The sequence below is a fragment of the Nanorana parkeri genome, unplaced genomic scaffold (genome assembly GCF_000935625.1).
Source record: "Nanorana parkeri isolate BGI_ZX_2015 unplaced genomic scaffold, ASM93562v1 scaffold149, whole genome shotgun sequence".
Classification (NCBI taxonomy): domain Eukaryota; kingdom Metazoa; phylum Chordata; class Amphibia; order Anura; family Dicroglossidae; genus Nanorana; species Nanorana parkeri.
Window position 1 is genome coordinate 1,247,755 of NW_017306417.1, and position 27,274 is coordinate 1,275,028.

A 27,274-nucleotide genomic window follows, 5' to 3' on the forward strand; every position below is an offset into this window, starting at 1 on the left:
GGTTTTCATGTAGTCAGGTTTGCTTTTCTGGCATTTTGTTTCTTTTTTATGCTCATTGTAGCTGGATAAAATGCACACAATCCTTCTCAACTCATAGTTTATCCACTGCCGCCCCTCTGTATGGCATCATACTAGCAGTTCAGTCCCCATACTGGTCAGTATCAGTTTGCCCTTTGTGTTTACGGTGTGCAATAATACAAAGGGTTCCCATATACCTACCGACCTATAATGCCTAGAGCTCACCGGCTGTGCAACCTCCTGGTGAACCCTGGCACTGCTTTTCAACCATAAAATATGATAATTCTATTTAGGAACCATTTTTTTTATGCCAAGCCTTAAGTGGGCTAATAATGGCAAACATCAATGAAACCAGTCCCCACTGTTGATTAGAAAGGAATCGAAGGAGTGGAGGAATGTTATGTTAGTCCAGGAAATAGGACCTAGCTGATGGATTTAGAAGAAAATGTGTAATGCTAAACACCATATTAAGATGTAGAGAAAAGATTTGTCCTATGATAATTTGGGTTAACTGAGCAGGTCCCATAGTATGTTATTATCCAGGGCAGAATAGCAGGCATGTCAATGAAAAGAATGAGACTTACTGTTATGGCATTTGATTAACAATGCTATAGCTATGGTCTTCCGGGTTAAATCAGCAAAAGCTGCAATTCCCATACATACAAACAAATATATTTAAATCATGTAAAAGAGCACCTTGATTTAAGTGACACTAAACTCAGAAGTTAAATCTTAAAAATACGTGCAAGTGCCCTAACTATTAAGACACATGTATTTTATGTGTGTATCACTCAGCTGTAGATCCTCAAATCCTCTCTGAATTGGTGCTGACATTGTCCTTCCTTCTGCAGCGTGACACTGTCCTTCCTTCTGGAGGGTGGCTACTTTTGTTCCCCATGGTCCCTGTGTGTGTTGTAAAGTAGCCACCGATCCAAGCTCGCTCCTGTGATGGACTACAATCTCAATACAAATTAGTGAACTTAACCTGAGATTGTATTTCATCACAGGAGAAAGCTTGGAGCGGTGGCTACTTTACAACACAAACAGGGACCATGGGGAAGAAAAGTAGCCACCCTCCAGAAGGAAGGACAGTGTCACGCTGCAGAAGGAAGGACAATGTCAGCACCAATTCAGAGATGATTTGAGGATCTACAGCTGAGTGATACATAAATAAGATACATTTGTATTAATAGATAAGGGAATTAAATGCATGTTAAAGATATAACTCCTGAGTTTAGCGCCATTTTAATACATACTAAAAAATATGTGCATACAATCCCCCACACAAAGACACATGATGCCAGACATGCCACTGCGGGTCTTTTTTTCCTAAGTATGGTCTTTGAAAATCAGAGGCTTTTTTAACGATTACTGTTCAAAGAGGTTTTCCTAGAGATCCTTTTGATGTCACTTTTCTTCTCATGTGGGATTTAAGGTGACCAAAGCTTCTTACTGAAGTCAACAGCAGTTAAGATGCAATTAATATTCAGTCTTCTATTAATAGTGATGCTCAGAAAATTATAGAATTGATTTTAATATGCAGGACAAAATTAGCATTTTATACTTGTTTTTGGGAGACAGGTATTGAATCTGAAAAAGATGTACCGCGTTACTGAGAATAGCTTCTTGATCTGTTACCACTCTGGGCAATAAATATTTAAAGGTCTATTCACTAAAGGGTGGAGGGTTTGGAGAAGACAGAAGAAGTGAACAATCTAGGATAACATAGCTGAACTGGAAAGTGAGTCTGCCTTCTTCAAACTCTTCACCTTTTAGTGAATAGACCTTTTAGTATTTTCTTGTGTAAGAAAAATCTTGCAATAAAATAAGAATGGTATATTAAAAGAAATTAGTAGAAAACATTTATAAAAATATGCAAGTAATCAATCCTGTCAACCTGGCCATGCAAAGTATATAGAGATATTATTATTTGTCACTGAATTGTGCGATCTCCCCATAGCCTTCCAAAGACAAAGTCTGAGTGACATTTTCCATTAATCCTGCGAAAAAAGGAAACAATTATTTGACACATACAACAGTGCAATTACTAGGAAACAAAAGTTGTGTGGCACCTTCCCCTTGGAGAGTGCTGCAAAAGCAGGAAGGTTTTCTAGTTACCTCCAAGATGTATCAGTTTATTGCCTGAAGTTATAGGTACAATTTAAACCAATATCAACTTACATATAAGATGCTAAAAAAATTTGCAAAATCACAGTAAAGGAAAGTATCCCTAATACCAACAGGTACAGAATTAGGCTGGTTAATTAGTTACAGTTTGCATACAGAAAGGTCACCTAACACAGCTCCTTTAAAAAAAATATCCCATTTATGTGGCTAAAAATCCATTAATAGCATCCTTATGCATCCAACAGTCAGACACATGGAAGAATTTAGGCCTCGTTCACACCAGATGCTATGTGTTCAGGCACGATTCTGGCCAGAATGCACTGCCTCGCATTGCGGCCGGCTCACTTTTTTGTGGGGCAGGAGGGGGCGTGGCGGTCCATTGGAGTGAATGGCACCGTAGCCATGCCCTTCTGCCACAATGTGATCCGCTGCATGCGATTACAAGGCACATTATACCTGTGGTCCAGTCCGGTGCGAACAAAATGCTGCAAGCACTATTTTGTTTGCACCGGACCGCAAGCATAATGTACCTTGCAATCCTGTGCGGCCGATCACATCCCGTGCGGCAACTGATCTGTCATTATAAAAGCGTTGGCCGAATCCTTCATGACAATCTACTTGTCACAATACAAAAAAATAGCCGGTTTTTCGATATCAAGTACGAGTACCGATATTTTGCTTTTGGTACTCGCCGATACTGAATACCAATACCGCTGCTTCCACTGGCATGGAGCAGGCTTCCCGGGTAATCAGGAAGCCGGTAGCGGGTAATGACATGCCGCCCGGCTTCCTGATTGCCAGGGAAGCCGGCTGCATGTTGTTTGGCCGGCTTAATTGTGGTTGGCCGGGAAACCGTCTTAAATAAAATATTAACCGTTCTGTAAGCAAAACTTTATTTTCTGGCAGTGCCCCTCCCGAGAATAGACTCAGGATCCGCAGCTTTGTGAAATGCCCTCTAAGTGTTCCTGTCCATTCATAAATTTAGGAGATAGTATCAGTTACTATGTCCACAATCATGAATGAACAGGAAGTGATGTATAACATATCCTGTTTATTGATAACTGGGGATACAGTAACCTTACTATGCCCTCAAATATTTACAAACACTCAGCGATCACTACCGTTTGCTGAGTGTTTGCACATCTTGACTGTGCAGCCTGGAGGAGAGCTCAGCCTCCTGTGACAGCTGATAGCTGTCTCCACCCCGCTCGGCCTCCTGACAGCTTCTCTCATCCTCGCTGGGTCCTGGCACCTGGATCCGCTCTGTGTCCCCTCTGATCCCCACTGCTTCTGCCAACACAGACAGGGGGAGAGCAGTGTGGACACAGAACGGCGCCCAGTAGGGAGGAAAAAGCTAGGGATGCACCGCATTTTCGCCCGTTTTGGTACTGTCGGCATTTTGCCCATTCCATTTTTGGCGGAGATGTTTCGTATGCCAACATTTTAGGGCAACCCTAATGCAAGGCCCTATGTGGAGTTAAACCGGGGACCTCAGTGCTGCAAAGCAGAAGTGCTAACCATTGAGCCACAGTGATTTTTAGAGGTCCAAACAGCGTAGCCATTCGAAACTATGAAAACATTTTTGTTTAGAATGGAGTTCTTTGTTAATGAAAGAATGCAGAAAGAATGCAGAGAGAATGTGTATTGTTCAGCATTGTGACAATATGTTTCACAATCCACTTAAGTAAATAATGCTCTAAATAGATAATGCACTTTGCAAGCAACTCACATTTTCTTTTCTGTGCTTTGTTAGAGTTTATAGAGAACATTTGACTCATTTAGCGGAAGCAGCAATTACATTGAACGATTCCTACACAACAGCCAAGCTAGAGATGCAAGAGTGTTAATGAGATGTGCTAACTACTAAGATATTATAAAGGTTTGCCTTAAACTGCTTTGAGTGTAACCCAAAGTGCGTCAACACACTGTAATGAAAATGGGATTCAGTTGCATTTGGGTGATCACAGCTTGATGCTTCAGCATGCATGACCATGAATCATGAAACCGTTTACAGAGTATGTCCATCAAACTTGACCTCCCTGTCATCAAAATGTTGTTCTTCTGACAGTCTTAGAGGAAAATTCCACATTTAAAGCTGGATGTTCACAAACCATTTTCTACAATGTTTTTTTAGAATTCAGTGTAGCAATTAAAAGCATTAATAGTAGTAATTTCATATATAATTAAACAATCTCCCCACTAGCTCCATAGGCCGGTGTATTCCATACCTCACCTCCTTTTACACAGCTTAACAAGTTGGCAGAAGTCAGCAGCACATTCACTGTTCAATTGGATGTTTTGTTGCCTTGTCACTCTGCTGTAAACTGAGTTTTCTGTAAGAAAAAGCTTACCTTCAATATTTCTCTATTTTTTTGGTTACTATCCAAGCAAACAATTCAGAGACGAATGGAATAATGAACTTCTCTTTCAAAGCGAAAGTTAGTCACTGTTAGTATTTACAGATTTCTCATCTATTAATTAAACATGCTGTTGGTTCTGAACAGATTTCTATCATATCTCTTTTGGCTGTGGCCCTTGGGTATGATCAACTAGCCGCTATTAAATCTCTAAGAACGTTGAGAGCACTGAGACCTCTACGTGCATTATCAAGATTTGAAGGCATCAGGGTAAGGCTAAGACCTAGGTTGTCACATAGCACATATTCACTTGTTTTCTTTGTTGTAGGCTCGTTTTTATTGTCAGGTTTAATTTTGCTCATCAAAACCAACTGGAGCTCCAGCAAATTGTGAGAGCGGGTAAGACCTTGAGAGTGTGTGCTCCGTAGTGTCAACAGGTCTCCATCATCATGTGGATCTCATATACTTTGTCCTTTCTAATTAGACTTTTTTTCAGCTGGATTGCTTACATTGAAGGATTAAGAAAGGGTTGTTTCCCCTTGACAAACCAAAGGATACCTTATACATGTTGTTGTGGCAGAAATATTAGAATTGTTGCTTTTGTTTTCTTATATAGGTCTCTCTTGTTAGCTTAGTAGCTAACGCCTTGGGATACTCTGAACTAGGGGCTATTAAGTCCCTAAGGACATTAAGGGCCTTGAGACCACTGAGAGCCCTTTCACGGTTTGAAGGGATGAGGGTAAGATGAAAGAGGACTTTTAATGCATGTGTAGAAACATGCATGTGATATTTCATAAGGAATGAAAATAAACTTGATTGCTTTATGATTACCGCTGTAATAAACAAACGTCACCTTAGATTTATTTTTCCAACAACTTGTCTTTCACTGTAATGAACTGAAAAGTGTTAATCTTAAAAATAGGGCTTGTGGAAGCTTTATGTCTTTAATTAAGAAGCCACAAGTATCAAATTCTTTTTTTAAGTTGCTAATACATGTAATGAAGCAATATATATTCATTTTTTCAAAAGTTTGATAATGTTACCTATAGTGTATGAATTGACATGCAGAGAGAAATTGGCTTTATTTTAGCATAATTGGGTTTCTTCCCTGTAAAAATATTTGTTTCATACTATTAAAATTCAGCTCTTTCTTAAAGTGTAGACAAACATAAAACCATAACATCTTACTTAGTTATGTATTCATTAAAAATCCTTAAACCCCATTATCTGACAAAAATTCTGAAAACCTTCTGAAGCATGTTTTACTTACCGAAGTCTGCTGTCCGGGGAACCCTGGGGATTATCTTTTAAGGTATTTTTGTATAGTACGTTATCTTTATATTGGCCTTTTGTAATTCCCACAAAAGTAGTATTCAAACTGGGAAACAAAGCAGCATCAGGTTTATTGCAGTACCTGAGGAGTTGGCAGAAAGGAGGAGAGAGCTCATTGTGTTGCTACTCCTTCCTTATCCAAGCATAAGCAATGGCAGCCCTTGACTATGTTCTGTTGTAAAGAGTGGTCAGGATCTGCTATGGTTTCTTGCAAGGGCATCTGGATTAGAAAACTAGCTGAAGAAAATAACTCCTTTTATAGCATGTAGCACTGTTCATTCTTACTTGTACATCAGCTGTGAATATAGCTGTTTGCCTACACTTAAACTTTAAAGTGCACCATTGTGTATGCCAAGCCATTGTATAGGAAGTGGAACCCAATCAGTTTATTGTGATCCAACAAATAGGTAAGCTGTGCTTACCAATGAGCAGTTGTTTGCTTTCTGAGAGCTGACTGTAGAAGTCAATACATTGATTATTCCAGGCTAAATTAAAGAAAAAGAACATAGTGAAAATCTGCGGGCCAGACCAGTTTGTCTCTGCATATTCATGACATCATTGGTAACTACTGAAAGAAAGTTGTGTGCATCCACACTGCCATATGTTTAATATGAAAGCTGCAGTGAAAAAAATATCAGATGCCCAAAGTCATGTGGTGCAAACAGGCTTTTTTTAAATCTGATGTTCGGATTCTGCTATTCAGTGCTGACATTAATTTCTTTACTGCAGTAATTAGCTACATACACTTAAACTACTGCAAATGTTTGCCTTCTTGAGGGCACTTTATTCCATGCATGAATCTACTTCATTTTATTATTAACTGGAAATGTACTTCTGAAGCCTGTACTACAATAAATGTCAATAATTTGAATTTGTTATTTTTTAAGGGCAACAGAGCCTTAAATAACAAAATATTGACTGCGTAGTGGGACCTTTTCATGTGTGACGTGTGATAATATTGTTGTAATTGTTTTTGCTCTTCTTTGATTATAGTTGTAAAGTGATTAAAAATATGGATTCCCTAACGGAATAACAAACAGGAAATAGACTGGGACATTTAAGATACAACAGTACCGTCTTGCAATGCAAATATTGGTAAAATGGCACAATTTTATTAATATACAAAATCTAAAATCTAAAAAAAAAATGCTATACGTGTCATTTTAAACCAACATCCAAATCTGCAGCTCGGGCCCTTAAATTCCTTTTTTTTTCATACTGTTTAACAATATACAGACAAAATAGTTATTTTACTCCAAAACAGAATTCATGCATTTGGTACTATGATGGGTGTGAAGCAATCCTGACACATTTTGTGGACCGCCGATCCACTTCTTCAGGGTAATGTGAGAAGATAAGCATATTTATAGTATCTTATTGATCCAGTGATTATTTATATAGACATTTTAATACCCCCTATGCGTGCTATTCATCTCTATTGTTCTCTACTTGATAGGACTCCACTGAATTGGTCTTTGATTTCAATTGTTAAATCTGACTACTTTCTATGGATTCTGTGGGGGCTTCCTGACAATTGTTTGGTACCCAAATAATCTGGGTGAGCCTAATTCAACAGTTAACATCCTACAGTCTACCCCACACTATATTTTGCTGTTTTTTTTGTTCCCTCTGACACTGAGGGATCTTTGTGCTCAACACAGTAAATGTCACTCTGCATGATGGTTTCTAGATTGGTTTATAGATATCAAACTAGATTGTACAACCCCCTCCCCCCCCCCACAAACATATAAGATGGGGGATACTTATTTTCCTGGGAATCTCCTGGGCTCCCTCTGTCCATCCTAACAATAGATAGGAACTGTAGACATAGGTGGTAATGTTTTTAAATAAATAACCATTGGATCAACGCAATACTATACATATACATACCTTCTCGTGTTCTCCAGAAGAAGTGAACCAGCAGTCCATTAAATATTTTGACATTGTTTCACGCCCATCATGGTACCCCCATCATGGTGCGCCCATTTGAATTATGTTCTGGACCCAAGTGATTATTTAGTCTAGGTGTAGTAAACAGTATGATATAATAGGAATTGATGGGCCTGGGGTGGAGGTTTGGATGTTGGTTTAACATGTACACTGATACAAAAAAACATTTAGATTGAAAAATCTGTATATCAATAAAATTCAGTAATTTTATCAATATTTGAGTTGCAGGAGGGAAACATTTGGTGAGCACACCTATACAGTCCTCATTCACTTTATTACTAAAGTGTAAGTGTTGTGGGGCCGTGGGAGCTCTTCCAATAAGGTGCTAGTATGTATGGCATAGCTGCACTTATCTCCTATTATGCCTTCCTCCAGCACAGATAGGTCAAGACTTCAATTGCCACTCCTTACCCTGCTGCCACCATATTACTTACTACTTCTTCAGGGTTCCTCAGCATTCATCTTCAATCATTGGACAGCCACTGATGATTGTCCTTTACAGCCTGTTCTATTTTTGGCATGCCAAGAATGAGCCAGGATGTACACTGCAGGGTGCATGCAATGTTCAGTTTGCATAGAAAATAAAAAATCACCAGGATAATGGGGTAGTTTTTTTGGCAAAAGGCTTTGCATGCCTCTTCTACCGAAAAAGCTCTTGTGCCTAGCATTTTTAATAGTGGGACTTTAGTTTTACTTTATTAATAAATCAATTTTCTGCAAGTACCAAGGTCTCAGAAATTAAAGTGGTACAATCTCCCTGCAGTAGTTCTGGGCACAGTTGACCTTTTAAAGTATTATAAATATACTGGGCATCAAACTCAGTTTGAAATCTGTATACAGAAAGCTTTGCTATGACACTGCCACAGCACTTTCTGGATACCATTAGCTAATAAGCTAAAGGAGCTTGTATTTGATAACATAATTCAAATGCAGAGGTCAAAGAAAAGCATGTAATCTAACATAAATATTCTTTAATTGAGCCAAATGTGTTTTCAGCATTTATGAGAGTCTTATTTTTCATTCTTAGTTTTTCATTGTATACATTTTCAATACTGAATTGTAGCCTTCAGAAAACAGTTTAGCTTTTAAAATTCTAAGAAATGAATAATAACTGGAATGAGCTTTGGAAATCACAGTGCATGATTTATTTAAGAATGTCATAATGGACATTTGAGCAAGCTCTTAGACTGCCCGCTAATTTCATTTGAAGAAATGAAATGTAATGATTTGCATTTTGTATTGATTTATAGAAGTCATTTGCACATAATAAAAAGGTTGATTCTAAAAATACATGCAACAGTTTCTGTTTTGAGGTTGCTGGTCTGTGTGTCAGCGATGTATGTCACATATGACTCAGAGCTGTTATGGATGCAGTCATTTTTCTGTTGCCTGGAGCGGTTCATAAGTTTTGACTATGACATTGTGCCAGTCATTGTCATATAGTATGGTTGATATAAAGGAATGGTTTAAACAGTTTAGCTATGGTGATCATTTTTTGCAGATAATATTACTTCTGTAGAGTACTGTATTAGATTTTCTAGTCAAGTTAAAACATAAAAGGATGGAAAAGTAACTTACCATTAAGTTTGTGTGCTGTCCACTAAACTATAATAGCCAGTAGGATAGCAAAACTATAACTTAAAATTAATGTTATTCTAAATCTTTGATTATTAGTATTAATATTATTACTACCTAGAACATATTAACCAATTATACATCCAGGGCTGTTTTAATGAAGGATTAATGAGGGCATTTTCTCCAAGCCCATTGGGACCTAGATCACAGTTAGATAGCCAGAAATGTAGTGAGGAACTCCCACCATGGGACCCTTTAAGGAAAGTAAACAGTTGCCATTTGTTGAAACATGCAGACGTACAAGCTATAGCTTTAAACTTAAACTGTAGATAGACTAAGGGCATTCAAGTACCCTGTTTCCCTGAAAATAAGACCTAGTACTATTTTTGGGAGTTGCTAAAATATAAGACCTACCCCGAAAATAAGACCTAGTTGTGACCATTCCCAGGGCTGGTGGTTGCATAAGGGGGAACTTGAAGAGCCGCGGGAGAGAATTAGTGGTGCCAGCGAAGCCAGCTCTAGAGGAAGCGAGGCGGAAGCGGATGGAGCAGAGCCGCATAAGCCGATGCTTCCTCTATAGCGCCGGCTCCTGTCACAGGTGGAGTGATACCAAATGCACTCCGCCTGTGAGGAATCGATAGTGAAAGCGCATTTTGCTCATTCTGGCCAGCGATTGGTTACCAAATTACTCTTGAAAAGGTACGGCACCCCTGATTGCCCTGATCACCCTATTCTTAACATTGCCATTTTGAATTATTTAATTTGGATTTGCGTTAACTTTGGATTGTTGTACATTAAAAAAAAAAAAAAAAAACAAGACCTACCCCGAAAATAAGACCTAGCGTGTTTTTTTGAGCCAACAAAATATAAGACAGTGTCTTATTTTCGGGGAAACACGGTATTTATGTATACTTTACATGCAGTAAATTAGTTTTAAAACAAGTCATGACTGACCTCTGTATCTTATTCTAGAGCAATTCATTCTCAAAAAATCACAACAGAGACTCTGAAGTCTCAGAGTTGGTTTCAGTAGGTTTCTGAACAGCTTAGAGCACCTGCTGTTTTGTTTATTTTGGAAGGCTGGAGGGCTGCAAAGTCCCTGCTGCTAGAGGAAGCAAGGGGGGCATGAATTGTGAATTCAGTGCCTCTGCTGTGAACTTTAAGGCTTCATTACTCTATAGTGCCGGTAGCTAAGTTAATTTACAGCTATAACACATCATTCACTAAGCTAAGTGAAATATTCTGCTGACTTCAATCATCCAATCATGTGCGAGCTAAGATCCCTTTTTTTTTCCTTGCACATGATAGGATATTATTGCAAAGTTAATTTTTACTTTGTTTTAACTTTCATTTACTAAGATAAGTGGCCATATTTTGCTCCTTCAATAAATTAGGGTCACTGATTCCATATGTATTGCTATCTTAGCTAATACACTGCTTTTTAGGTGTGTGAAATTTCTGATGAACTCGCAACCCTCCCATGAGATTACTTCCCTTCTTGTTTACCTTAATTTTTCATGCACCCACCCCTATCTATGCCACCCCACTAGTTCATTTTATTACTTCATTGCTGTGCTGTATGTGTATAGGCCAATGTAGTTGGATCTGTATGTGCGTTATAACTAATCGAAATTAATCGATTAAAAACATTTTGATCGAACACAAAAATTTTAATCAGCCCTTCAAAAAAGTTGTACTTTGTTAGACCCATCATCATTGACAAGACACTTCCCATGCAATGAGAAACATTGCTTTAGTGTAAAACACTAAAAGAAATATTACTGATATAGATCCTTTAATGTATCTGAGTTTTTAGTTGACTTACAGAACATAAAAGGCCATCAAATATAACCTTCTGTTTGGAATTTACTTTATTTATGAAACAATACATATTGCATGTCTGTATTGACAGTGTAAACCTGCCTTCAGCTAAGCCAGCATGCATTTCTATTCTTGGCCTTGTTAGAGCGGCACCATTTCTAACTATGAAATTCTGAAGTATTAGAAAAACTAGCTGTTCATTAAAATTCACATATACGGCACCATGGTAACCAAGCAAGGGCACAGCTGATGCAACTTATTTTGTTCTACTTGATGGTTCATAAATAGGGTTGTTTTTCCCCAAGCAACAAAATTCGAATGGTCTGGAAATTCCTGGAAATGTATTGCTGGAATAATAAGACTGTTCTTAAATGTAAGCATTTAGAGGGAAGAGAAAACATACAGCGCATTAGGCATGTTTACAATAAAATCAGAAACAACATATAAACTCCATGCAGATAGTGTATTCCTCATATAACATGCCACTTAGTGTTTGGATGCTCAAAATGATACCTTGTTTGTATAGAGCCCTCTTGTACACACAAACGCACATACACATTCAGACTTACAAGAAGACTTCAGAAGTTGGAAAGCTTCATGATAATAGTTGTTAGCTGAACTAAAAATACTTTTTGTTACTCTTATAAGGTGTTTCTATTTTGTTTAGAGATGTATCCAATGTCCACTCAACATTTTTATTTATGCAGTTATAGGTTCAGTTTCCTGGATGATTTAGCTTTTTCTATTTTTACTAAACTTAGTGAAGGCCTTCTCATTTTGTAGGCTTTACCTCTGCGAGGGCAGGTGGTATACTGGAACTCTGCATGGCAATATAGTCATTCAGAGATTTGTATTTTAAGAGATTTTACTGCCACTCTCTGCCAAAAACAGTGAATTCTTGCCCATTTGTAAAGCTAATGAGCAAGTTAAGGTGGCCATAAACTAGTAGATTTTCAAAATAACTTTTGTACGACTTTCTATCAGTTGATGGGGTCAGATCGATCATCGATTTTGACCATAGTGATGAAAAAAGTCGAAGGAGCAGGATGGAAAATTTTTCTCGAACAAACAAAATTCTAGTGTATGTGGTTTTCTTTCAGGAAACTCCATTCATTCCAAAATCGAATGTCAAAATAAAACAAAATGCTGTTCGACATTCCTCAAGTCCATGATGGCAAAGATCTTTCATTGGTTAAGAAAGATTTTACATTTAGAAATCTACTAGTGTATAACCAGCTTTATTGTCAAACCAAAGGCATTGGGAGCTGGGCACTGCCATGTGGGACACATACTAATGCCAACTGTCAGCATTTCCTAAAACTTCCAAAAAAATCTGACAATATGACTGCTGTGCACTCACCATTTTATGTGCTTGGCATCCATTGCTTCAGATGATTGGCTCTTGTAACTCACCTGACCAGGAGCAAAGGCTATGCACTGCATTATAGGTTGTTCCTTATTTCTACAAATAAAGAGAGGAGGTGGGGCTTTATAACCTTTATATAATAAAATACTTTTGTTTTATCATGTGTTAATTTTTGGTCTTTGTCATTTGGTACCGAAAAAGCCCCACCTCCTCTCCTTATTTTTTGACTTGATACATTAGGGGTGTGGTACCTTTTAGTCAGAATCTGGTCAGGATTATTTGACTTAACTTGTTCCTCATTTCTGGGAGCAAATCTGCTAACTTTTCAGTCAAAAGTTTGCAATTTGCAAACTTCATGAATCCAGAGGATTCACCACAAGCCCGTGGTAGTGGTAAACCCAAGACTCATTCCACCTTGTAAGTGACTTATTGTCAACTTTAGAAGTTTAGATGGGCATGGGCAGATATACTGCAGATATACATCTAGAAATGCATATAGAGCTGCAGGTAGAGGGATAGGTCTCTGGAGTGTAATTCATCTTACATTTACTTGTAGCATTGTAGCATGTATCTAAGAGTGCTGCTGAACTCTCTTTTGTATGCTTAGACAGCAGCATGATACAACATAGACATTATTTTTTCGCACCTGTTTCAGATTATTGTTGCTCCTATCAGTATTCTTCAAACATATTAGGAGATACTGCTTAGCCCTATCAATCAATACATAATTGTGGTACATGCTTCAGAGGTTATTTCTATATTGGTAACTTAAGACTGATAAGACGTACAGATTTTATGCATGTGAACTATGCTGCTGCTGTGCCAACTGTATAAATAATGATTACAAATATGCTTTTACCAATGCATGGGTCATAGTAGATACTTAATTTTCATTCCACTTTATGCCATAGAAATATATTTAACTTGTTTAAGATTGTTCATTTAAAGAAGAACTGCTGGTTATGTTAATATGTTAGAATACACATATGTGTTGTTGTTGTTATTATTATCATGGAATTATTATTGAGAACCTACATTTTCAGTTCATCAGTTTGGGTCATTTACAAAAAAAAAAAAATACCTTTCGGCAATCAGGAGCTTTGCCATCTGGAGAATTCAGCTACTAAGGGTCTGTATGATGGGCTTTTGTTCACATTAGAATTGCTTCTCTCCCCATACAAGTCTGTGGGAAAGCAAAAGGTGTTTAAAGGAGGTCAAATGCAGGACAGAAGGAGGTCAGTTGATCCTGCAATTAATTCTTAATGATCTAAGAATGTCTTAAGTTGATGTCAAAAGCAAGCTGCATTAGTCCAAAAGCAGAAGGCCAAAGCTTGCCAGCACCTTTTAGGCTGCCCTATTACAATTGAGAAGAAGGAAATGGTAGATTGGGTTATGACTACATGGCTTTGGGGTTAAGCAGATGAAGGGGGGTGGGGTCAAAAATATGTTCCTGTTCTGTTGTATCCCTTTTTTCCCCTTGCCTTCAGATAAATGGTACCTGCAGCATCTACCAGTGCTGTCTATTCCAGCTCTCACCTCTTCCATTCACATATACATGTATGCTCAGCCCAACCAAGTATTATTGTTTAGAACTGCATCAGCTAGCCCCTAAATCTGTGCAGAAGAGCATCCAGTATTGAGTGGGCTCCATTCTGCAAGTGCTGTGGTAGTTATGCTAGTGGAGATTTGCTAGGGATATGCTGCTATAACTGCAGGCATCCAGGATTCTCTATATTCAAATTGTACTTCATAGAGTACAAAGAGTAGTGCAAAAAATGTATTTCAAAGCCAGTTGATGAGCATAAAAAGTGGAAGGAAGTAAAAGTGGACATAACCATTTTGTAAATGACCCCTACTGTGTCTGGCTGTTATTAGGCTAAAGACTTTAGTTTTATATTGAGTAAGATGCCACAGATTTTAATTGCAACAGTAAAGCTGGCAAATGTAAAAAATGCTTCTTAAAGTTTAACTCAAAGCCTTCCAGTTCTCCTTTAAAAATCTTAGCAAAAATTTATTTTACATAGTCAAAAATGTTATGCCAATGGTTTTTGAAGCATAAGATGTTAAAAATATACTGATATCAAAGTTTTTTGAAAAGAAGTCAGTGTGAGCATATGAGAATGGCTGACCTTATAGCGCACTCTTTGCTCTGTGCGGAGTACTGAAATTTAATAAGAGGGTTTTGTGACTTGACTAATAATAATATCACAATTAGAAGTTTTATTCTACTATGATTTACTGCCCTTTCTCATAGTAGTACAGGCACAGAATCTGTTATCTGGAAATACAACAACCAGACGTTTCTGGAAACCAGAGAGAAATAAATGGCAAGTGCTATTGAGAAAGCATCTTTCTACAGCAATGTATCTACATTTGTCAAACAGATTAAACAGAATAGAAATGATAAGATGTGGTGGTGGGAGGGGGGTAGAGAGGAATACTGTATTTTAGCCACAGTACTCCAAAGTATATTTAAAGCCAAAACTATGTTTTGATAGAGTGGAAAAGGTTTAAAACTCCCTAGGAGACATTTATTAAGCTAATTAGAAATGCATTTAGACACAAATAAAGCTGCAGCATTGCCCAACACACTCCCAATGTAAAGATAGGCCTGTTTTTGTCCTTTATGTTCTATTGTTTCAGTTTACAGCAATGCAACGCTGAAAAAAGTAGGATAGGTTGCATTTGTATACAGCGTAGAGCGTTTTGGCACGCTACAATGTATCTTAACATGCTGCAGTGCATGAAGTTTCAATGAAGTTTAACACTATGAAAAAGTAAACAGTGCAATACATTGTAACATTGGGTTGCACCACCCCTATACAATACAATACACACCCCTGGTGTGAATATGCCCTAAGTATGGTGCATAATATGTCTCGCTGCTCCTGTTTAGCATTGCCTTGCCCCTCTCTTCCTATCTACTTGCTGGGGACATTCACCTGCTCTATGTGTCCTGGTAACTGGTGACTCTCTGTTTGTCCTGGTCATGGGACAGGAAGTGATAGTAGCTTCAACATTGTACAGCTGTCACTGGAACAGGGATACAGTAGTGGAATCTTACTATTGTGTACTTCCAGGTATAGAGGAACATTTGACTCACTCCATATGAGAGTGCTGGGCCAATCAAAAAGCACCAGTGATGTCACATGGGGAGAGTTCACATTGTGGAAGCTATGACTCAAGCAACTTGTAACTTATACAGGGTGGCTTTTCCTGCTCTTGGCAGCTGCACGGAGCACCAGGGAAACAAAGGAATGTGATTATATGCTGCTGGGGAGGGGGGAATTAAAGGGAACCTGTGCTTTGCACTGCACGGGCAAAACACAGGTTTATATTAGGGTTAAGTTGCCAGGTTGAGTTAAGAATTGAGTTTAAGTGCTGGAGCGTATTAAAAGTTGAGGGTTTATTTTAGAAGTTAAATTAAATTGTAAGATTTTGTTAAGGGAAAAGTTAAAATACATCTAAAGGCAAAACTTACAGTATGTTTCTAGATTAGTTTAAGAATTAAGTTTGAGTGTTGGAGAAAATTAAGGGGCCCATTTATAAATCTTCCATCCAGCCATATGCTGGAAAAATGCCCTTCAGAAAGGAACCGAGGAGCATAGGATATTCCTGTGCTTTTCAGCTTCATCTAGTGACAGCAAGTGTGAGGAAATCTCACCAAAGTGAGAGGATATCCCACTTAGGTCACAGAACAGGTGTATCCGCATCTTCTGTTCTGGTAACTGATGTAAAAGATTTTTGATTTTCCCATGACTTTCTGTCCTGCAAATAGAGAGGGAAAACCTTCCCAGTGGGGTCATCAACTGTAATAAAACATCTGACATGGGTTCTACTTCCCTTTAATGTAAAACAGAACTATAACTACTTATTAGAAAATATGCGCTGCAGCACTTTATTATAAGTATATTGAGCCTGCATGTGACATCTACCAAATACAGTTTCCTGTTATGGTGAGGCAACAATGATGCACTGCTTCTGAATTCAGAGCCACTCTCAATGTAGCTCTACCTGCTTGTACTACAGTGGGATAAAAAATGTTGCAGGGGTTGGGGCTATCAGCATTGTCACTGCTAATTCACAAGGCTGTAGCTTGTCAATCAGCACTAGGTCACACCTAGTCCTACCCACTGCTTTCTGGATTGGCAGCGTTTGAGACATGGATAAAGAAGGATTTGGACCAGCCAGGGAAGTTAACCACTTCCCGGCCGGCTGTTGTAAAAAAACGGCCGGCCGGGAGCTCTCTAGATCTGAGAGGGCGTCTTTAGATGTCCGCTCAGCCAGCCACGCCCGGGAAAGTCCCAAAATTTAAAAACAGGCAGCGATGCCTGTTAACATACAAGCGATGTGCCGGATATAGAACCGGCGGATGGCTTGTATGATGTCTCGGTATGTGCGCCCCCCTCCCGCTGTCACGCTGGTCCCAGGCGCCCCCCCAAAAAAAGACACAAAAAAGAATTTAAAAAAACAGTTTTTTTTCAAGTTCCCCCCATACATACATGCATGCAAAGATGCATCTGGTGCGCATACATGCGAAAACGACGATTGGACCCATTACGCCACACATGTCACATATCGTCGCGAACGTCGGAATGAGAGCAATAATTATATGCCCATCAATCACTGATAACAGTAAACTGATGAGCGGTAACAGCTTTTAAAGCGTCGCCAATGGTCAATTTTGGATATGGTACTTTTTTTGTGATTTCGCGGGTGCGCGCTATTTTAAAGCTTGACATGTTTGGTGTCTAATTACCCGACGTGACCCCGTCTTTTATATTTTACCAAAAATATGGGTAATAATCATTCCTAACATAATAATTTTCAATAATTTTTCCTTAATATAGCAAAAAAATAAAACCCCCAGTGGCGATTAAATACCAAACACCAAAAGAAAGCTCTATCTGTCCCCAAACTTTTTTATAAAATAAATTTCAGTACAGCGTTGCATGACAGAATAAATGTCAGTCAGATACCGCAGCGCTAAATATTAAAAAGTAGCCTGGCTAGGGAGGGGGTCTAAATACCTGGTCAGCAAGTGGTAAAAGGAAGTTTTCTGGTTACTTTATGAGGCTCTTGCATCACATAGTAACTGGATTTGGTATTTGTTTAGACTCTCATAGAGGAGCCTTTAGTTGTATCTTAAAAGTTATGTTAAAGGTAGGGGTCAGAGATCTGTACAACAAAAACTTTGCTAAAACCCCTCCAAAGAGGTCCTCAGTGCTTAAAATGAATGTATAAGTCCGTAGGCACAGTACAACCTCAGCAAAGATTTTCTTGTTGAATTGTCTCAGGGTAAGACTTGAGCATTCAGATGTGACTTTCCCAGGTTATTGCTTCCCTTTTAAATAAAGCTGGCAGCAGAGATTTCTGCTCTGTGCATAAACCCTCATCTGCACAACAATTAGGAAGCAGACACTCTTCCAGTCCACATTTTATGACTATGGGGTATGGATTAAGAAGTACACTAGGTTGCTCTATGAGAAAGGACAGTTATTTTAAGTTTCTGATAGTTTAAGTCCCTGCCGAAAAAAACCTAAAATTCAACAATTAAAGGTACATTATTTTATGTAATGCATGGCCATCACGATTCCCATGTGCATTTACATATGATAGTAGCATGTGCTACTAAATTTAATGTAGTGCATGTTTTGAACTGAAATCTGTGCTGCGTTTTTCTAACTGACCTTTGTAATACAAAACACTGTTACCTGGCTTATTTTAACTGTCACTCATCCTTCATTTTATTATTTCTTGATAAAATTGTGTCTTCTGTTTGTTTTTCTTTATACTTTGACATGTTTTTTGTTTTATCCTTTATTTTAACGTTTTATCTCTTATTTTTCTGCAGTTTACATTTATGTGAGTCCATCTTTCCACTATCAGGTCTTTCTTTTTTATATTGTGTAGTTTCTCTTTTGTATGTGCGACGTGGTTTCTTTCCCACACAATCCATCTGTTTAGATTTTTTTGTAGTTTTCTCCATGTCTGAAACCAGATTGAAAACATAAATTCTCCCCAGTGCCAGAAATGACGTGTCTTTTTTTTCTTTTCCTAATTATTATACTAGGTGGTTGTAAATGCACTGATCGGAGCCATTCCTTCCATTATGAACGTACTTCTGGTTTGTCTGATATTCTGGTTAATTTTCAGTATAATGGGTGTGAATCTGTTTGCCGGAAAATATTATCATTGTGTTAACACTACCACTGGTGAAATATTTCCAATTACTGAAGTTGAAAACCAGTCAGACTGTTTACTGCTAATAAAGGCCAATGAAAGTGCTCGGTGGAAGAACGTTAAAGTCAATTTTGATAACGTAGGAGCTGGTTATCTTGCTTTACTCCAAGTAGTAAGTATAGTTACTTCATTTATCTCTGTCACTTGTTTATTTGCACATGCCACTGACTCTATGTAGTTAATACTTAAAGTGACACTAAGCTCAGGAGTTAAATCTTAAAAATGCATTTAAGTTCTTTAACTTTTAACATAAATCTAGCTTATTTGTGTATCACTCGGCTGTAGATCCTCAAACCATCTCTGAATAGGTGCTGACACTGTCCTTCCTGGAGGGTGACTACTTTTGTTCCCCATGGTCTCTGTGTGTGTTGTAAAGTAGTCACCACTCCAAGCTCACTCCCATGATGGACTACAATCTCAATACAAATTAGTACACTAAACATGTGATTGTAATCCATCATGGGAGTGAACGTGGAGCGGTGATTGCTTTACAACACACACACACAGGGACCATGGGGAACAAAAGTAGCCACCCTCCAGAAAGTAGGACAGCATCAGCACCAATTCAGAGATGATTTGAGGATCTACAGCCGAGTGATACACAAATAAGATATATTTTTGTTAATAGTTAAGGTACTTGAATGCATTTTTTAATATTGAACTCCTGTGTTTAGTGCCACTAGCTCCAAGAAATACAAGGAGGCAACAAAGTATAATAAATGAGAATGGCACTATTGGCTTGGAATTGTTGGCAGAGACAATACACAAAACACAATGGATAAATGATGGAGTCCTGTGCATTCCTTTCTCTGAACAAAACTTTAAAAAAAATTGCTTGCAAGTCTTTGAAAATCCCAGATATAGACTTATTCCCACATGCTGGGGATTACTTACTAAAATAAAGTAATTTCCACTTTTAGTTATGTAAATAGGTGTTCATTTAAGACACTCAATCACGTGCAGGTAAGTAAAAAAATATGCAAATATGTTCCATTCATATAATTAGATGAATGATGCAAATAAAGACTCTCTTCATACACTAAAAAATACTCTTTTAAAGGAAACCTGTACTGAGAGAAATGTGCTTACCACCATCTGAAGATGTTAGCTGCATGGCTGTCTCTGGCTTCAGTACTTTATGAGACATTGGTCAAAAGCAGCGCTCAGGATTATCAATAAATAAAATCAGTGTTGGCACCTGAAACTTGATAAGTGTTAATAATGTAATGTAAAAATGTACAAATAAAATGTACTTATAAAAATAATATAATAATATTTCATGTATTCGTGCACGATTATTTATTTATTTCATGTATTCGTGCGCGATTTGATTTTTTTCACTGGTTATTATTGATTATTAACACTTATCAAGTTTCAGGTGCCAACACTGATTTTATTTATTGATAATCCTGAGCGCTGCACATCCAGTTATATTATATCTGACCCTAGTGTCCCTAGTACAGCAGCTCTAATATAGAGGTATTTATGCATTAATTTATTAATTAATTTATTCATTTATTCTTGATATCCAATTGAGATATCCATATCGATCTATAAAGCGCGGATTATACATATTTCATTGGTCCAAAGCAGGCTTGGAACCAGAAATGTTAGACTAAAGACTTAATAACTAATTGGCAAACTTGCTCTGGGTCAGTGATTGAGAAAATACTAAAGCCACTGGATTGACATGACAGCCAGGGAACTAGGATTTTCATTAGGATAGGTTGGTAACAGAAGCCTTTGAAGTACAGGCTTCCTTTAACATATTACCCCCACAACGTCTGATTGCCAAATACATGTCAAAACGTGCCACATTAAAAAAAAAATCACTTATATTGTTATTATATTGCCAGCTGTGACGTGTGTGGGCAATTTAAATGTTGTGGCATCTGTCAAAAACTTTATATGTAACCCAGTAGTACTTAAAAGTTTTTTTCTGTCTTGCATGCTCCTAACTATGTAAATCCTATATATATTTTTTGTAGGCAACGTTTAAAGGCTGGATGGATATAATGTATGCTGCAGTTGACTCCCGAAAGGTTGGTATAGATTCTAAATCACTTCTGTTATTTATGTAAGATCAGTTGGCCAACATTAGGACAGCCATGAACAGGCAGATGTCTCACTGACAGCTACTGTTGGTTACACATTTACAACTCATTCTGGTGCTAGCACACTGGAATGCCATCAACTTTTTCCTTTAGAAAAGGGGATTGGATATTGTTTTCCTAAACATGTTCTCACAATCGCATGCAATCATATGAAAAAACGTGATAACAGTGCCTTTACATGACCCAGATGTGTCAAGTCTTGAAGTGCTCAGACTGGTTAATTTTTTGAGTTATTTACATGGCCTTTCACATATGCCCTCTTAAAGTGGGCCTTTGCCCCCTTTAACTAAAAAACACATCAGCATACAGCTCTGCATGCTGATAGGAAATCACCTTACATTCATTAGATAACCAAACATATTTTTATTTTACTGACAATTTCTTGTTTCCACTTCCTGGTCCACTTTGGCAGAAATTATGTAATGTGCCAAAGCGTTACAGCCTGGGAAGGTTACATCAGCAGAGCATTGCTATGAAATGTCATGTTATCTCATGAGATTTCAGGGAAAGGCATTTTCCTCCCTAGAGATGATGTGCATGGTCACATGTCCTAGGGGTCTATTCACAAAGCTGCCGAGGGCAGCCGAGTGAAAGACCGATCAGAAGTGAAGTGAGCCGAACACTGTTCGGCTATTCACTTCAGGCTGGTACGGCTGATTTCAGCCGTACATCGGCTTGCTTCGTGTGACGGAAGAAAAGAGAAATAAAATATGCAAAGAATAAAAAGCCAGCAATAATCTAGAAGTATGTGTTTGTAGATTGCCATTACTAAACATTTCTACAAGTGCCTTTGTTGTTATTTTTAAGATATGGGTAAAGTTCCTCTTTAACAACAATGCTTTTTTTTATCAGTTTATTCATTGCTTCCTTTTGCAATCTATTATTGTTTGGCTTATCCAGGAATACACACTCTAATGGCAAAAGCTTAGTCTCCATTCACACCTCTGCGGGGTGCTGCAGGGTATGTTGTGGTACGCTGTGGTGGGGAAGCCCATTCATTTGAATGTGCTGCCTACAGCAGCTAAATTGCACTCAAAAAGTGCATGCACCTTTTTTCTAAATCCCATCCCACCACATCGCATAGTAATAGTTTGCTGTGTGATGTGGTGCGATACAATGCACATGCAATGACTGGGTGCGTTGGGGTGGCATTAAGAAATAAAGGTAGCAGAGCACACCTAACATTATACATGTGAGGCCGAATTGCGTGAGGTATCACACATGACACACACTCCTGCATTGACAAGATGTGAACAGAGCCTACAAGGGAATACATATAGCCTCTTCAGGTTTTTTTGGGGGGGGAATGTAAAAGAGATCAACTTGATATAATTAACAATGCCAGTGCGTGTTAATGTTTTAAAATAATCTTCTTATATAAAAAGGTTGTATTTACTGCTCCAGCAAGTCTATGAACTGGCCAGATGAATCAGCTGTCAGTTGCACTATTGGCTGTAGATGTCCATATTTATAGAGGCCCTCACAAGTACTTTCTGAATACAAGTGTTCAAAATTTGAGGTCCTCTGACTCTGCTAGCTTTTTTCTTATAATACAGACTTATATTTTCTGAGATCATATGAATACCTAAAGGGCATACATGAAGTGGGTAACATTGTTTGTCATGAGCAATAAGTAGAAACATAATTGTTACGGGATATTCCCAAAAGGATATTTTCTGTATATCAGCCTTCAGGACACTATGGGGGGTGATTTACTAACCTAAACACACGCACGCACTAGGTGCGTGTGATTTTTACACAGCAAAACGTATTTATCAACCAAAAAGTCTCTAAAAGCATATTTCCACTAATGCCATATATGGAAAAATCATGGGCATGATGCATATATAATGCTGCTTCACAGTTTAGACAAAAATGGTTAGCTCATGCATTTACATTCCTGCATTCATCAACGCAAGCAACACAATGTAGAGCTAATTTACACAACATCACCTTGCAATTCATGCAGGGCTTTGCGCAACACACCTGCTGGTTGTGTACACACTACAAAGGTGTCTAGATTCCACCAATAGATCATGCTGGGAGGGAACACACTACAGAGGTGTATACTTGTTCATAGCGTGTGTGTATAAGGTTAGTAAATCAACCCCTATGTATTTATTTATTATTACAGGTATTTATATAGTGCCAACAATTTACGAAGCACTTTACATAGTTGCATAGTAGCATCATGCCACCTTCAGAACAACATCATGCCTACCCCCATTGTCTGGTCATTATAACAATAAATATTCAAGTATGACTTTAGAAATTGGATACCAATGAGCGATTTACTAAAACGGGTTGCCATTCTGCATATTTAGATGCCCAAACAGGTTGAGAGCCAGCTACAACGATTTATAGAATATGCAAAAAAAGGGTAATACTGTGTCACTATATCTCTAACTCATTGTCATTGTTATATTTCTAAACTTCAATTTACAGCTACAAGAGCAACCTAAATATGAAGACAACTTATATATGTATTTATACTTTGTCATCTTCATCATATTTGGCTCCTTTTTCACTCTGAACCTCTTCATTGGTGTCATTATTGACAATTTCAACCAGCAAAAGAAGAAGATAAGTATTATATTATATTACTGCTATTTGGATGGGTTGTCTAGCATGGTGATATACAGTATGTTATATTACATACTTTAAAATATTTGTTATTGGAACAGAATTCAGACCACTGTTTAGAATCCACAATCCTGCTCAGAAGCTCAATCAGAGGTTTTCTGGTAGAAGCGTGCCTCAGGCTCCATCTCAAGGAGATTAAATTAATTTATAACAGAGCAGTCCGGTGATCACTACATGGAATCTTTAGAGCTCAATAAATCTTTCTGTAGGTAGCCTATACCAACTGTTACATATTAAAATACACACATATATGCACCCATATCACAGTCACAGCCACACATTCAGGACCCATAGATACACCCTAAATACTATATTATCTCCCCTTTTTTTTTCTTTTAAAACATTGTTTAGGTGACATCAATGTGCTCTGTAATAATTGAATGTAATAAGGTTTTAAACAGTTTTTATTTTCATTCTTTACTTTGGAGGTCAGGATATCTTCATGACAGAGGAGCAAAAGAAATATTATAACGCCATGAAAAAGCTGGGATCTAAAAAGCCACAAAAGCCCATTCCAAGACCACCGGTAAGTGTGTCATATTACTGGAAGCCACTAAATCAACTAAAAGAAACATAGTTTGACGCCATGTATGCTGTTCAGATTCACTTACTGTGTGTGATATGCATAACATTTTGGAACACTTAAGGGCAATACTGCAATGGAACTGACGTTGGTGCATTCTTTTTGCCTTGCATGCCACATGGTATAGTTAGAGGCCAATGTTCATGTAATACTGGATAAAGTGAAATTGCCCAGTCATCTCTAAAGCAAATATAGATTAACTGACAAAAATGTCTTAGTTCATAAAGCAACTCTTCAGGTATTTAGAAAACTTCTGTCTTTGTATTTAAAAGAGAACTATGGGGTAAGTGTTTTCCCCCACAGTTCTCTTAAGGGTCACGGGTGGACATATACTAGCGTCCTCCCGTGACCCAAAGCTCAGTATACTGCGAGCTACAGCTCGCGGCATACTAAGACCGCCGCAGCCGGGACGGATCCCAACAATACTGTTGAGATCCACCCAGCTGCGTGAGTGACAGCTGGCTCTACTTATCTAGAGGCAGATCCAGCTGTACCCGCCCCCTCCCTCGTCCGTTCCTTCAGTCAGCGCTGGAGGATCGGATAGGGGAGGGGGGAATTCCGGCAGGGATCGGTGACTGACCGACACCGCTCTCTGCAGGGAGGTGATCGAGAAGTGAGCGAGAGTTTGTGTTCGCTCACCTCCCGATCTATTGAGCCGACGTGTGACAGTTTCATTGTCACGTGTCGGCTCGAACTATGAGGATGAGTGATTTTCACTCACCTCATAGATCTCCTTTAATCACTAGCCTGCAGAACTCAGACTTAGCCAGTATAGAGAAGAAGAATTGATATTTTGAAAGATGCCAAGACAACAATATAATGTATTTTTATACAGAAAGTGTTTACTGATTATTCTGTTTTTGTTTTTGACAGAATAAATACCAAGGTTTTGTGTTCGATATTGTAACAAGGCAAGCCTTTGATATCACCATCATGATACTTATTTGCCTTAACATGGTGACAATGATGATTGAAACAGATGAACAGAGCCAAGATATGGAAAATAACTTGTACTGGATCAACTTGGTCTTCATTGTCCTGTTCACTGGTGAATTTGTTATGAAACTGATCTCACTACGGTATTATTACTTCACAATTGGCTGGAACATTTTTGATTTTGTTGTTGTTATTCTCTCCATTGTTGGTAAGTATTGTTAGCTATGCACAAGTCTTTAAAGTGTAGAATTATTGTGAAACAAATAAAAGCAAAGAAAAATAGTGGTGTTGATCAAATGGTACAGACAACTGGATGCTCACTTGAATTTTTAACCAAGACAGCAGTTTCGAATAATACAGAGAATGGCGGATACATATAATAATATACTATCTCCCTATATTTTATAGAGAAACTAATGAACCCTGTCACTTATTCCAAAAAGTGAGCCATGCTGTATTTTTGTACTGTGAAGTTTAAAACAATGGTTATGTGTTTACGGGGGGCTGCTGATAAAAATGTTTTTAATTTTATTTTCTAAGATACATTTGATAAGTACAGCTCTTTCATCTGATGTATGCTTTTGAACTTAAACTTTTGTGGCCTTGAATTGATGGGTGTCTTCATTCATTTGTGGCACCCAAATATTGAAACCAAAATTAGTGTACCAAAACATAACTTTTATATAACTTTTATTTCCTCTTTGCTTCCACAAAACCACTGTGCTTATCATTAAAATTAATGTGGCTTCTGAAATATGATACCAGTTGTATTGTCGTCTGAGCCCTCATTCTTAGGAACCTTTTGCGTTTGTTTCTTTTAAAAGCAGGAAAAATTGATCTGGGAAGTACAAACAAACTTTTTACTTTCAAGATCACTTATTCCGGTGTTTAAATGAATCAGCGTTTACACACGTCTCCATGCTTTTACATGTATTGAGAGTATCTAATCTGCCCCTGGATGCACAGACTTTTATTTTCTATAAAAAAAAGTTGGATCCCTTTCACACGGGCATTCGGATAAGGTTTTCCTGTCAGTTTTCCAGGCGGATCTGATCGGTAGCCCAGTGTTAGTCTATGGGCAGCCACATCTAAAAGGACATGAGTCTGTTTACATCCGGTTACCCCCGACTCCAACCAGGTCTGGAAAAATAAATAAAACAGAGTTTAATTTTGGCGCACCTGATCGTGGCAGGTTGGGGGTGATCTGTTGTAAATGGACACATGGACAAACAGACCAGCAAGGGTCTGGTAATTTCATTTTTTTTGTCCATTGCAATATGGAGGAAAAACTGGGTGGACACAGATGTCACAACGTATCTGTGCACGGATCACCTGCTGATTGGTACTGAAGGTGGCCAAGTGAAAGGGGGCTAACCTGGGTGCATCTAAGGGCAGGTGGATGTACAGTGTGAATTATACCATTTAAAATCAGTATATGCATTTATAAATATCCTATAAATGCATACAAACCCATGTATCTCATTCACTGTGAATGAGGACTAACTGTCTCTTATTGTGCTTTGCCTGTCTTACCCTGTTCCTGTTTAGCCAATTTAGGGTCAGCATCATTCTGTATAAACAAAGTCAAAAGAAAGATGGTTTACTAAGACAAGAGATAAGCACAATGGAAACCATTACTTTGGATAAATATTCAGTATGGTCTCTAAAGCTAAAATACTTTAAAAAATAAAATTACCATGGATAATATAATAGCCCCAGTTGTCCTAGAGCCCAAAGCTGAGCTGTACATTTTATTTTTACTCACTTTATTCTCCTGCAATTTACACCTTCCCTCCCAATGTTCTTATATTGAATGAAAATCATGTATGTTTTTCATCACAATTATGAGAGTCTTTGAAGAAAGATAGTATTCATTTGCCTATTAGAGACTTCCACACTGTTGTAAACATCTGTGTGATTGGAAGAAGAGAAGACAAGATAGACAACTGGGTTTTGACAGAGATTTTCTTAGGTTAGAAATACAAAGTCTGTGATAGTTCAGCTGGTTTTTAAAGATGCAGGCTCTAGGGATGTCACCATGATTCTTGCGTCACTTGGTTATTATTCTAGCACAGTGACTTACTATGGTGAGGAGGAATTAAAAAGAAAAAGACAGACCTGGAATTTGAACCTTCAAATAGAAGTCAGAAGTCGGATCTACCACATTCCTTCTAAAGCTAGACTCATGTGAGCTGTAAAGTAATAAACA

General features: G+C 38.1%; 1 protein-coding gene across 1 annotated transcript in view; it reads left to right on the plus strand.

The window, feature by feature from the left end:
* The window catches only part of LOC108785201 (sodium channel protein type 2 subunit alpha-like), a 190,364-nt gene that overhangs the window by 160,604 nt on the left and 2,486 nt on the right, over positions 1 to 27,274 (plus strand). The window contains exons 21-26 of the mRNA XM_018554238.1: positions 5,119 to 5,241; positions 18,620 to 18,901; positions 20,778 to 20,831; positions 23,349 to 23,486; positions 23,968 to 24,072; positions 25,003 to 25,273. Of these exons, the coding sequence (XP_018409740.1) occupies positions 5,119 to 5,241; positions 18,620 to 18,901; positions 20,778 to 20,831; positions 23,349 to 23,486; positions 23,968 to 24,072; positions 25,003 to 25,273 (973 nt within the window). The remainder of the gene's footprint in view (positions 1 to 5,118; positions 5,242 to 18,619; positions 18,902 to 20,777; positions 20,832 to 23,348; positions 23,487 to 23,967; positions 24,073 to 25,002; positions 25,274 to 27,274) is intronic.